The following is a 13,776-nucleotide window of genomic DNA, read 5'->3' as shown; positions in this document are numbered from 1 at the left end:
GGTCCCACTGGGCCGGCAGGCCACCCCCTCCCCACCTAGTCCAGGACCTGGGAGAGGATGCGATCCCGGGCCGTGTGGCGCGACACCACCCCTACCTGAACCGGGCGATCGGGCAGGTCCTCCGGCAAGGTGATGTGGTGCGCTGGGGCGGAGGCGGAGGAAGGCAGGGGGAGGCAGCTCAGGGCATCTGTGTTGCCCATCACCTTACCGGCCCGGTGGATCAGAGAGTAATGGTAGCCCACAAGGAAGATGGATCATCGCAGCACCTGGAGAGACAAAATCTGGGGGGTCTGGCAGTCCGGAGCGAGCAGGACCAAGAGGGGTTTGTGGTTGGTAACAATTGTGAATGCTTGGCCATACAGGTAGTCATGAAATTTTTTCACGCCAGCCACGATCACAAGGGCCTCTTTGTCTATTTACATGTAGTTGCGCTCAGCTGCCAACAGCATACAAGAGTAATAGGCCACGGGAACCTCGCGGCCGTCAGCCAACCGGTGCCCCAGGACTGCCCCCACCCCATAGGGAGAAGCGTCGCAAGCTAACACCACGGGCAGGAACTCATCGAAGTGGGCAAGGACATCATTGGATACCAACAGTTATTTTACCACCCGGAAGGTGGCGGTGTGTTTAGGACCCCAGACCCATGGAGCATGTTTGTAGAGGAGTCTGTGAAGAGGTTCAGCGACGGCTGCCTTGTGGGGGAGGAAGAAGTGATAAAAATTTAAAAGTCCCCAAAAGGCCTGCAACTCTGCCTTAGATGAGGGTGTGGGCGCTTGACTGATGGTGCGTATCTTATCTTGCATAGGGTGAATTCCTTGGGCATCTACCACAAAACCCAAGAATTCCACCCGTGGCACCCCAGGAGGCATTTCACCTTCAGGCCAGTGGGGTCGAAGCACTCGAGCACTGTCCCGAGCCGTGCCGCAAAGGTCTCGGAGTCCGGAGCCGCAGTTAAAATGTCGTTGAAGAACAGCTGGACTCTTGGGATGCCTTTGAGGAGACAATCCATCATGTTTTGAAAAATACCCGGTGCCACGCTCACCCCAAATTGCAGCCACCACTCTCTGAAAGTCCCCCAGTGGGTTACTATAGTTTGGGCTTCGGCGGTGGCATCATCCACCGGCAGCTGTTGATAGGCCTGGGTCAAGTCCAGCTTACCAAAAACCCTTGCCCCCACCAAGGAGGTCAACACGTGACTCCCACCAAGGAGGTCAACACTTATAATCGGCACAAATTCTGACATCCCCATTAGGCTTCACTGGGGTGTCGATGGGGGTTTCCCAGCGGGCATGCGGCACCGGTTCTAGCACTCCCTGCTCCACCAGGCAGTCCAGTTCAGCCTCTATCTTGGGCCACAATGCTAATGGGGGCCGCCTGGCCTTCATTCGGATGGGCCGCACCGTGGGGCCAAGTTCAAGTGAAACTGGGGTGCCAGAGTAGCGGCCATGCGTGCCCTCGAAGACCCTCGGGAACTCCTCACAGACCGAATTAAAGTCTTGAGGCTGTATGGAGTTTGCGCCCATCACCGCCAATCCCAGGGGCCCAAACCATGCAAGTCCCAGCAGGCTCGTGAGTCTCACTTCCACCACCAGCAATTCTAAAGGGCCATCAAAGTCTCTGAATTGTACCCTGAATTTGCCCCAGCCCTTGATGGCCCCGGGGTTCTTCTGGACATCCCGGAGGGACAGACCCCGTGGCTGCTTTAGGAGGGGGCCCCCTGGGGCAGAGTTTTCATAATGTCTCTGCAGAGATTATGGAAAACGAGGAGCCCGTGTCCAGTTCCATTCTACAGGGGGACCCCTATATTAACACAGTAACATGCATTTTGATAGGGGATTCTGGGGACAAATTCATTACCTGTGGTTAATGGTCAGCGTATGCAGGACCAGGTCCTCCTCGTGAGTGGATGTCTTCCTCCGGGCGCCACAGGATCAGCAGGCGCGGGCGATGTGGCCTTGCTTCTCACATGTTTGGCAGACGGCGTCGCAGAAACAGCATGTCTTGTGCTCATGCGTATCCCCGCAGCTAGCACAGGATACTTGGGTAGCCAGCTTCTCAGGATGCGCGGTCACTCCCGACAGAAGTCGCGGATTCCTGCGGCTGGGCTGGCGAACGTGCAGGACTTCTTCTTCTTCCAAGTTGTTGGATGCCACAGCTGGGAACACATGGTGTGTTGAAGATGGTGGACGGTCATGGTGTGAGCCCTCAAACGTGGTGGCCATCTGTAAGGCTGCTTCTAACTTGAGGTCTGCGGTACCTACAAGTTTGCGGCGAAGCTTGGCGTCCTGGATGCCCCAAACGAATCAGGTTATGATGTCCTCGACATCCTGGAACTTCAAGTCCACCGCCTGCTGGCGGAGTTCGGCCATGAAAGAGGGGGCCGTTTCGCCAGGCCGCTGGAGTCGCGCCTGGAAGTCCATGCACTTGGCCATCTTAGTGGGCTTCGGCGCGTAGTACTTCGTGAGGGCCACGATGATCTCGTCATATGTGTTCTCGGTCAGCTTCTTAGGAGCCAGGAGGCCTGAGGAGTAGGGCCCGTTTCTTGACTGCGTTGGGTGACCTCATGGTAGCCGAAGTAGCTGGTGAGCTGATCCACCCACAATTCCCAAAACTCAGGGTGTGTGGGGTTGAAGACTTCGAGGTGTCCCGGAGCAACAGCCATGACTCTCACGTGAAGTGGGGAGCGATGTCCTGGGGAGCGATGCACAGTGCGGTGCTGCTCGTGAGCGATGCGGGGCGTGGCAGCTTCCGAAGGAACGGTGCTTGGGCCTTGGCTGTTCAAAGAGTCCGGCTCACTGAACGGTATCCCATCCTCGTCACCAGTATAAAGTACTGAGAGAGAGGCATAGTGTAGTGATTTCAGCTCATACTTTATTTGTACATAGGAGAACTTGAGATGAAGTAGTCGGGCCAGAGGCCAGCTTATATCCCTGTAGCAAACCACACCCAAACACACACACACACATGTGATAGGATTATTTACAGTGCACCCAAGTCCCATAGGTCAATTCTCGGATCCTAGCTGTCCGATAGGTGCGGCCTAGGATCCGTTCAGGCTATTGTCTCTGGAAGCGAAGCTTAGGCCAGTCGCATGGCCACGTGCGGACCTGACCGCGTGTGCAATTTCTCTGGGTACACAACAAATGCCTTGTTGACTGCCAAGGGGGAAGAACTGGCAAGTAACCCATCTGTGTGTTTTTTCAGGCTTTTTCTTGCTTGAGTTTTTTCAGGCTTTTTCCAAGTCAAGTTGAGGCGGTCAATAGAAAACCAGAAACCATTACATGTGGATTCTAAATCTCAACTGACTCTTCTCTCTTTTAGGTAAGCCATACATTTCCAAAAAACTAATTTTTAAATGAATGATAACGTATTTTCGTGACAAGTGTAATCCTGTGCCCAGTTAGGGTAAATGGGATTTAAGTAGCATAACTGCTTGACAGTTTGCAGCCAAATCTGCAAAGCATTAATAAGCAGATAAAACCTAAAACACAGTATCATTTTTGCAGTATAATGCTTTGCAAATGGTGACTGTGGATGTTTTCACATAGAGGTTTTCCTATCGTTTGTACGCTAACCTGCAGTGTTTTTTCTCTTAACTTCCTCACGTCCTCAATTAATTTATTTATTCATTTTATTTATATCCCACCTTTTTTCCCAATGAGGATCCAAAGTGGCTTCCATTGTTCTCCTCTCCTCCATTTTATCCTCACAACAAACCCTGTGATTTAGGGTAGGCTGAGAGTGTGTGACTGGCCCAAGGTCAGAGTGTGAATCTGAACTTGGGTTTCCCAGATCATAGTCCGACACTGTAACCCAGGAATCCCCAGTGTTGGTGCCCGTGGAAGCCATGGCACCCACTGACACTTTTTCTATTGCCTACCAAGCAGGGGTTATTTCCTGCGGGAGCGCACAGGAGCGGAGCAGAGCAGTAAGGAGCCCAGGGGGCGGGCACATGCAACAAGCCCTGCCCCCTGCTCCCAGCAGCCCTCAGTTGGGCCACGAGGAGCAAGAAGCAGCCAGGTAAGTTGCAGAGCCCCCCTCCCCCGCCTGCCTTCAGGTACAAGCTCTCCCTCCTCTGTGAGGGCAGATCTGCACATTCTCCCCCCCCCCCATAGCTAGCCATCCAAAACTGTCCAGTGGAGCCTGAGTGGTGGGTGTTGCCTTCTGACACACTTCTGGTGATGTGAGGGGGTGTGGCATATGCAAATGAGTTATGCTAATGAATTATGCTAATGAGCTCCTGCACCTCTTTTTCTACGAAATGACCCCTGCTACCAAGTGTTTTTAGGAAGTGGGCAGGGCCAGGTGGGGTTTTGTCCAGCAAGGCTTCTAACTGACTATTGGAGATTTGATTGGCTGTGTGAATTTTTTAAAATATTGCTTTGGCAGCAGCTGCCACCACAACTCAACGATCAGCACTGTGTTACTGAAGTTAAGCTGTGGCAATCATTTTGTAGCTGGCTCCTCCTTCTCTGGCAGCCATTTTGCTGCTGTACCCACCATGCTGTGTCAGAATTCCAAATCTGTCCATAGGCTCAAAAAGGTTGGGGATCCCTGCTTTAACCACATTTTGTTGTTTCTTCATTGTTTCTCCGTGCTTCCCCAAAGCACATCAAAGGTGGCTTGAGAAAGCATGAAAAAAATTCCAGAGAAAACCAAGAAAGACCAAAAAAATGGAAAATGGAGATGTGAGGAAGCTTGGAGAAACACCATTGCAGGTTGGCACCCAATCCATGTGACAAAAAGACAAAAAGAGTCTCCTGCAAATGAAAATCCTTTGTTGTTCATACAAGCAGCCTGCATTGTTTCTTGCAGTCTTTTGTTATGAGATTAAACAGTTGCTATTGTTCCTTAAAGGAAAGCCCATATTAAACAACATGCCTGTAAGTGATTCTGTAACCACAGCGACAATTTCTACAGGTGGTACGTATTGTGAGTTCCATTCCCTTTTTGAAGAAGTTATAACCTGCATCTCTTGGCTGTTAAGCGTGAAGTTCACAGATCCATCAATCTGAAATCAGAGAACAGTCAATGATTAGTTCATTTATATTTGCATAGAATACCTAAAAAACAAAAATCAAACCATATTTTTGTTAATGCACTTCAAGGAAGGGTTGTAGTCAATATTAATAGCGCATATTACCAGTATACAAGCCCACAGTGGGCTTTTGTAACAAAAGTGGGTCCAGGGCCACCTTAAAAGGCTAACAAAATTTATTCTAGCAAACTTCTGTGAGTGAGAGTTCACTTCATTGAAAGCTTATGCCCCATCTACCAGACCGCATATTTCATACTTTTTATATTGTTATTTTTAAATATATATTACTCCAAAGACCGAACACTTGGCAAGCATTCCCAATGTTCAGAAACTGACATTCTTATCTTCCTGCAAACCAAAAAAATTGCATGGTGGACACTGCTTTCTTGTGCTGTATAATTTTCTGTACATCTGACAAACTGAATTTATATTAAAAATATAAATTAGGCTGTTAAATTCAGGAAAAGGAAAACTTATGCTAAATTTTGTTAGTCTTTGAAGTCTTTGAAGTTTGAGTAGGGGCCGCCACTACTGCATCATCATTATCTGGCCTTGGAAGAAAGATCGATAGCGCTAAGCGGAACAGATGGCACTGAGTGGATATAACAGCACTAATACGCCACCTTTATGGTAACTTAATCTGAACATCGGGAGCACTTAATAATGTTGAAATATGTTGATTGATTTTAAATGTTTTAATTATGTTTTATGTGAGGCTTGTGCCTGAATGTGAGCCGCCCTGAGCCTGCGTTGCGGGGAGGGAGGGCTATAAACCAAATTTATAAATAAATAAATAAATAAGTGCCTCTAGTCTCCTGTTTTATTTTGGAGGAAAATGTGACTTCTTTCCTGTCACCAGAGGGATAACAGAGGCAGCTGCCAACTAAAGAGCCAAGGACTGGGAGAAGTGGCAACTTGCACTAGTGGTTTTGGTGCTTTAGATCCAAAGAAGTGTGCAAAGGGACAGGATAAGGTGGCAGGAAGAAATAAAAATTAACTGATGGGGATTGACAAATAGTAAACAGAATGGATTAGAGGAAGTCTGCACAACTTGTGATGCGTCAACTGAATATAGTCCATCTGCCAGATACTTTGACAGCCCAGTGGCTTTTACAATCTCAAGCAAGTAGGGTTTTATTAAGCCACTGCTAACTTTTTGATATAGTTTGTGAGCTGTATTCAGTGGGTGATAAACTGGCCAGGCCAGGAGGCAATAGAGGAAGACAAAAAGCTAAGAAGAGACTAGTGTGGTCCATGAGAGGATTTCTAAAAAATGACTTTAAAATGGATTTTTTAAAAAAAATTGATGGCTCTTTTAGAACATGTTTGAATGAAAAAAAGAAGCCCTGTAATGAGTAAGGTTGCCAACTACTCCAGGTGGAGTAGTTCCGCAGATCATTCCGCAGATTCGTCCGAAGGTGGGGAGGCCAATCTTCTGGAATTGCAACTGATCTCCAGGCGATAGAGATCAGTTGTCCTTAAGAAAATGGCCACTTCGGAAGATATACCCCATTGAAGTCCCTCCCATCTCCAAATGCCACCCTCCTCAGGCTCCACTCCCAAAATCTCCAGGTATTTCTCAACCTAGAGCTGGCAACTCTAGTAAACAAGAAGGTAGATTTCTTTTTCTACAACCTCCAGCCTCTGGTTGATGACATTTGTCTTAGCTTCAACTTTTTTAAGCACCTTGACTATTTCTTCTGCCTTGGTCACTGTTTGTTTCAACTGGTTCTGGAGAGCATCAAAGTTATTGTTGAGATTAGTCATCTGGTCCAGCAGAAGGCGCAGCGCTGTAGCCAGCATGTTTGGAAAATCGGTGGTTACTTCCGGTTTGGGAGATGACGTTGCTGAGCTGGCAGTTCCTGAAAGAAGTTTCTTCCTAACCGCCATTTTATCTCCTCACATTGACATTGTTTACACAGGTGAAATCCGATTAAGTCTTTGAAAGTCTATTATTTCTATACGCTTTGTTCTATTCTGCACGATACTCTGTTAGTTGTCGCTTTTTACACTCAAAACCGTCTCTCAGTCCCTTGCATTCGCTCATAGTTTGCAGCTTATTATTCGCTCATAGATTGCAGTTTGCATTCACTCATAGATTGCAGTTTATTTAAGCCCTGATTCGGCTTGGAGCTTGGAGTGATTATCCACTTAAACGCTTGATTAGGTACATGAGAGCTCACACTCACAGTTCATTCCGCAGATTCGACCGAAGGTGGGGAGGCCAATCAAAAAACGCTAGATCACTTGCTTGCTCAACCTGGCATGTGCCTCTACTTCCATACTGGTCTCGCGGTGGCGGGACCTATCATGGCAAACAGGAGCCTCAATTTCTCAGCTGTCGCCTCAGAAGAGGCACCCCTCGCACCCCAGGCAACGAGCCCCCTACAGGGACTCTGGGGAGGCAGAATCATCCAGAACCTCCCCACACCTGCTGCGATTACAGGGTGCTCACATCAGAGCGCGATGGACCACACCCGTCCAGCAAGTCCCTAAAACCGGAACTTCCTGGACATAAATATTTTAAAAATCATATGATAAGAAAACCATTACTGACAACCTGGGAAAAGATTCATCCGTTGATATACATTAAAATTCCAAAATGGGTATCTCCAGTGGAAGCTTTTTCTCAAGCAATTTTGACTTCAAAACAAGCAGTTATTAGATACACAGAGTTGTTAGATGATGGAAGAATTAAATAAAAGAGAAATAAACTTAGATTGGTGGACTAGAGTGCAAGTGGAATATAGATATAGTAAGGACAAACAGACAGATGGATCTTATTTAGAACAATGTACATTTGAAAAATTATTATGTACTTCAAGAGAGAAACCTATTAAGACAATGAATGGTATATGCTGATGCAACTGAAAATGCAGGATGAAATAGTTAAAGAATGTATGGTCAGATGGATGCAAAATGCTGGTTGTAACAGAGATTTGTTACAATGGAGTAAAATATGGAAAGTGAATATTAAGTTGACTAAATCTGTTTCATTCAAAGAAAATTTTTATAAAACGTTCTATAGATGGCACCTAACCCCAGATAGATTAACTAAAATGTATTAAAAAAATGAGTAACAGGTATTGGAAATGTAACAATCATGTTGGATCAAACTATCATATGTGGTGGATATGTAAAATGGTTCATAAATATTGGATTGGAGTACATGCTTTCTTGCAGTCAGTGTTGAATATTACAATACCTTTTAAGCCAGAGATACCTCTCTTAAACTTTTTACCAGATGACTTAGATAAGAACCATAGATATTTTATTTTACATGTTATAACAGCAGCCAGAATTTTATTTGCAATGACATGGAGGACACTGAAGATCCCAGCGCTGTACGAGTTGATAATGAAGATTATCGAATGTGCTGAAATGGACAGATTTACAAATATGTTAAAAGGCGAAATGGAATAATTATTTATAGGACCGTGCAGGGCATTTTATGACTGGCTAAAATTTAAGTACTGAGAAAATAAAATTAAATGAAGAATAATAAGAATGACGGATATTGTAGCAGTGAAGCTCTAATGAGAAGATTTGCATACAGAATGTTAAATTGGATTTATATATATCCTGTCCTTATATATAAACGTGTTTTCGCATTGCAACATTCTATGCTTGCCAAAATCAGTTGGCTGCCTGAACTGCCCATCAGAAGGTGTGCCTGAGTCCCGCTCACAGAGCCAGCTCCTGCCAAAACTCCAATCCGAACAGTTTACCTCAGCAGCCGAGTAGCCATTTGCCTGACCAGCCTTCTTCAGCCGTCAGGAGAATATCAGCAGAGAAGCAGCCATGGCCGTTTGTCTGCCAACTGTCATGGCTGCTGCTGAACTTTTGGACTATCTTGCTCTTACCTGGTCTGGTACCGCGTTCGTGACACCAACCATTCTTCAGCCCTTAGGAGAGACTTGAAGAAGGTAGGGCCCATCTCCCCCCCCCAGCTGGATTCTGAGGCGATCCAGCAGGGCCTGCTGAGGGGGGGGGCTGCGGCCGGCCTACCTGGGCCAGCAGGGTCTGTCTGGGGGGGTGGGAGGGCCGCAGCCGGCCTACCTGGGCTGGTGGGGCCTGTCTAGAGGAGTGTCAGGGCTGCGGCCAGCCTACCTGGGCTGCCAGGGCCTGTCTGGGGGGGGGAGGCCCACGGCCGGCCTGTTTGTGCCGGTGGGGCCTATCTGGGGGAGGGAGGCCTGCGACCGGCCTACCTGTTTCCCTGAAACCATCCAGCCCTAAACTATCTTGCTGGAAAACATTCCTCAGCCACACTTCTCTACCATAAATGACAACTTTCAAAACTATAGACATTTCACAACACTCATTTCCGAAGACTCCTTCTCATTCCCATGTAACCTACTGAGACTTTCATCACAACCACCAACTTTCAACCCACCTTCCCTTTAGACCTCTGCTCTAACAGGGTGGACAGTGTGACCACAACCACACTGAATGACACAGACATCCAACATAAAATGTCTTCGCAGACTGCCCAGCTGTTAACACTACTCCGCAGACCCCTGTGTGCAGCATTTTCTGGCCCACATTGTGTGACCTTGGACACAAGCTATTGTGTATGTGAGACTTCCACATTTGTATCTTTCACTTACAGACTGCTAATATTTACTTTACCTCCTTCCAGCCTATGCATTTGTTACACATCACACCTTTCTAGAGCTCATTGTATTGCTTTCACAATGGGCTTTACTGCTAGTATATATATATTTCTGTATCTCTCCTTTTCCCTTCTTTCCCCTTTCCCTTTTTCTGTGCATAAACTAATAAAATTCTTTTAAAAAAAGAAAAAAGAAAATCTCAGAGTGTCCAAAACTACATAAGTACAGACATTGAAAAGAACTCACCATCAATACTTTAGTGATATTTTTGTTCTGGTCCCAATAAGATGAAGAAAAACAAGTGACAGTTGCTTTCCCTTTCACCGGTTTTCCATAAATGTACCTGAAAGTCAAATAAATTCATTATTTTGGGACATTTCATTTGTAAAGACAGGTTAAACCAATATCATAAACCAACAGGAATCCATTTGCCTTAAGCATAATTTCCATACATGTTAATGCTGGGAAATAATGTTAGGAACATCCTATTTCTGATTCTGGGAGTACTGGAAACCACACTGAATCAGTGCAGCAGCTATCTACTTCTCTAAAAATTAAATAATCTCTCTTTTTTATTACAAAGAGCTAGCACAGAGTCCATATAACACAAATGGAGGACACAACCAACATTAAACAGTTATTGGGTTACTGAACTGTTACTGGGTGATGTGCCTATACTTTTAAAGACTCTGATGAAAGATTTGGCTGGTACACCTCCTATCCCATTCACCACTGTATCTATCTATCCTACTGTCCTTTCCTACCTGCTTTAGGGACAAACTTTGTGACTATCCAGACAAGGGTCATTTTACACAGTCACCTAAGCATGGGATTCTAGTGACAGTTCCACACAGCATTTAATACAGTTACATCCCCATTCAAGATTGCAAGTCAATATCACACAACAAAAATCCCTTGTCTATTTAGGAGTAAATCCCATTTCATGCAAGCAGGACTAAATTGTTTCCTTTAATCCTGAAACTGAGCCTTTAATTAATTATGTTCTGATCTTCTTTCTCCCCTCCTCCACACCTCCCAAGGTTCACAAAGTCCTTGCCAGCTGCTGCATCCTCTCTTCCTAGTAGTAGGATGAAGCAATGAAATTTCCTTCCCCACCTAGAGTACTAAAGGCATACAGACACACATCTTATTGTCTGTTGCTCCCTCCTGTGCTACAGAAGTCAAGCTTCAAACTTATCATTTCCTCTATATACACTGATATCACCCTAGAGCATTTAAAAACAATAACATCAATAACAACTCCAAACTTATACTTTCTCCTCCATTACGAAACAGGTCTTCTTAGCTGAATATTCCTTTGTCTTGTCCCTCCCATATACATACTTCTTAGTACCTCTTTTTCCCCCCATAAATTTTTATTTGGTTTTAACACATAGTAGGGTAGGAAGGGTACAAGGGATGGGGTAAGACATAAAAGGAAGTTCCATCAAGTTTATATAATAGCTGTTACAAATTTTCCATCTTAATTCTTTATTTATAGATCTCTTTTGTTTATATATTTACTAAAGCTAGTGACACTTAATCAGATCGCTAAAATCTCCTATAATGATTCCTGAAAAAAGTCAAGTTCTGTACAGTTCAAGTTAGAGTTTCTCCAAGTTTCTAATAGTTATATTCATTGTTCATGGTCTTCAAAGTTTCTTTCCACCCAGTCATACAATGGTATCTAATTTTCTCTCGCTTTTTGTTTACTTCAGTCTTTAAAAAAGTCTGACAATATATCAATTTCTGCTGTTTCAATTTTTTTTGTCAAAAGTTCATTTTCCATTGGTATCTCTGATTTCTTCCAGTACTTAGCATAAAGAATTCTTGCTGCCATAACTACATGTATAATTTATTTATTTATTTATTACATTTTTATCCCGCCCTCCCAGCCAAAGCCAGCTCAGGGCAGCTTACAAACAAGTACAATTCACATAAAACATCATAGTAAAATCACATACATGAATAGATACAATATTAGTATTAAAATTCAAACAAAATAAAGTGCTAGCAACATTCCTCCTTATCCCAATTGACTCTTCGGCCTTCTGCGGCTGTCTCAGGAAGTTGGCACGGGCTGTGTTTGAGGGACCTGTGAGCCAGGGCTCCACCAGAGTAGATATTAATTATTGGTGGTGGAGGTGTTAGTGGTGGTGGCTCCAAAAGCCTGGCGGAAGAGCTCCATTTTACAGGCCCTGTGGAACTGTGAAAGGTCCCGCAAGGCCCTAGTCTCTTCAGGGAGCTCATTCCACCAGAGTGGAGCCGCCACAGAAAAAGCCCTGGCCCTAGTTGCCACCAGTCTGGCCTCCTTGAAGCTTGGGGGAGCCAGCCAGTTCTGGGTCCCCAATCATAGTGTTCTTTGGGGTACATATGGGGAAAGGCGATCCCTTAGGTATGCAGGACCCTGGCCATAAAGGGCTTTAAAGATCAAAACTGGCGCCTTGAAGCGGACCCGGTATGCTATAGGCAGCCAGTGCAGCGTCCTTAGCACAGGTTGGATGTGGTCCCAAATCGGGATTCCCATCAACAACCTGGCCGTAGCGCTTTGCACCAGCTGCAGCTTCCGGATTTGTGATAAGGGCAGCCCCACGTAGAGGGCATTACAGTAATCCAATCTCGAGGTGACCATCGCATGGATCACTGTTGCCAGACTCACTGCGTTCAAGGAAGGGGACCAACTGCCTAATCAGCCGAAGGTGGTAGAAGGCCGACTTAGCAGTAGGTGCTACCTGGGCCTCCATTGTTAAGGAGGCATCCAGGAGCACTCCCAGACTCCTAACCTCCAACACTGGCACAAGTGGCACTCCATCGAAGGTCGGGAGCGGGATTCCTACCCCTGGACCACTCCGACTCAGGCACAGGACCCCTGTCTTCATTGGATTCAATTTCATCCGGCTCAGCCTAAGCCAACCAGCCACAGCTTGTAGCACCAGACCTAGATCTTCCAGTTTGGATTCAGACCAGCCGTCCAACAACAGATAGAGCTGGGTGTCATCTGCATATTGGTGACAACCCAGCTCATGCCTCTGGGCAACCTGGGCAAGAGGGCGCATATAGATGTTGAAAAGTATCAGGGACAGGACTGCCCCTTGGGGCACTCCACATTCCAGTGGGTGCCTTCGGGATAGCTGATCCCCCAGCACCACTCTCTGTCCCAGGTCTTGGAGAAAGGAAACAAGCCACTGCAAGGCTAGTCCCTGAACTCCAATTAAGTGCTTAACAGTCTTATTTTTTACATCAGGCATAATATTAAACAAAAACATTTCAGGTTTGAATGGTAGCGGTATCAAACATATTTTTTGTAACATTCCATGCACCCTTCTCCAATATAACATCACCTCTTTACACTTCCACCAAACATGAAAAAAGCTTCCTACCCGTATCTTACATTTCCAGCATTTGTCAGACATTCCAGGGTACATTCTGGCTAATTTCTCTGGCGTTATGTGCCACTGTTGGATCCCCAAGCATCGAGAATAAATCCACGTTTCAAGAAAGCAAAATTTATTTCAAAGCTTTGGAAAGATACTCAAACAAGGTCTTTGTTAGGAATGGTTACAAACAGCTCGGGTAAACATAATAAAGGGATTCAAACCAGGTACAGAACCAATGGGTCACTTTCCCGCTGGCGGGTACAAGGAAACGATCGCGCGGGCAATCCCTGGGAACACTACCATCTTCAGACATAACATTGCTGCAGTTCCCAGGCTCAAAAAGCAACAAGCTAGCAATCAAGCTCACCTCCCACTTCACGTCCTCCAGCTGCTTGGTTTAAGCGTTACAGCAGAATAAAACACAGGCCAGGAACAGAGGGGGGGGGAAGGGTCTGTACATACAGGCAGGTAATACAGAACACAATGGCAGCTTGCTGACATACTGCCCCCTCTAAAATACACCTTACCCTCCGTCTCCCGGGCAGGGCGGGAGTCCTCCCGGTTTGTCCGGGTACTTCCGGTGGAACCTTCGAATCAAATAAGGGGCCCGAATATCCCCTTCTTCCACCCATTCGCGGTGCTGGGGTCCGAAGTCCACCCACTCGATGAGGTACCAAAGCTTACCACGTTTCAGCTTGGAGTCGAGGATGTCTGCAACCTCGAAATGTTCATCCCCCTCAAGTAACAC

At 46.1% G+C, this 13,776-nt stretch overlaps 1 protein-coding gene across 1 annotated transcript in view; it reads right to left on the bottom strand.

Moving 5' to 3' along the window:
- Positions 1 to 13,776, bottom strand: part of CD109 (CD109 molecule) — a 170,389-nt gene that overhangs the window by 106,393 nt on the left and 50,220 nt on the right. Inside the window, exons 8-9 of the mRNA XM_015426374.1 lie at positions 9,898 to 9,994; positions 4,882 to 5,011 (exon numbers count right to left, since the gene is read on the bottom strand). Of these exons, the coding sequence (XP_015281860.1) occupies positions 4,882 to 5,011; positions 9,898 to 9,994 (227 nt within the window). The remainder of the gene's footprint in view (positions 1 to 4,881; positions 5,012 to 9,897; positions 9,995 to 13,776) is intronic.

Source organism: Gekko japonicus, unplaced genomic scaffold (assembly GCF_001447785.1).
Source record: "Gekko japonicus isolate JY-2015 unplaced genomic scaffold, Gekko_japonicus_V1.1 scaffold742, whole genome shotgun sequence".
In the NCBI taxonomy this organism is placed as follows: Eukaryota; Metazoa; Chordata; class Lepidosauria; order Squamata; family Gekkonidae; genus Gekko; species Gekko japonicus.
Note: the sequence above shows the minus strand (reverse complement) of the source record. Positions and strands in the feature narration are given on the sequence as shown.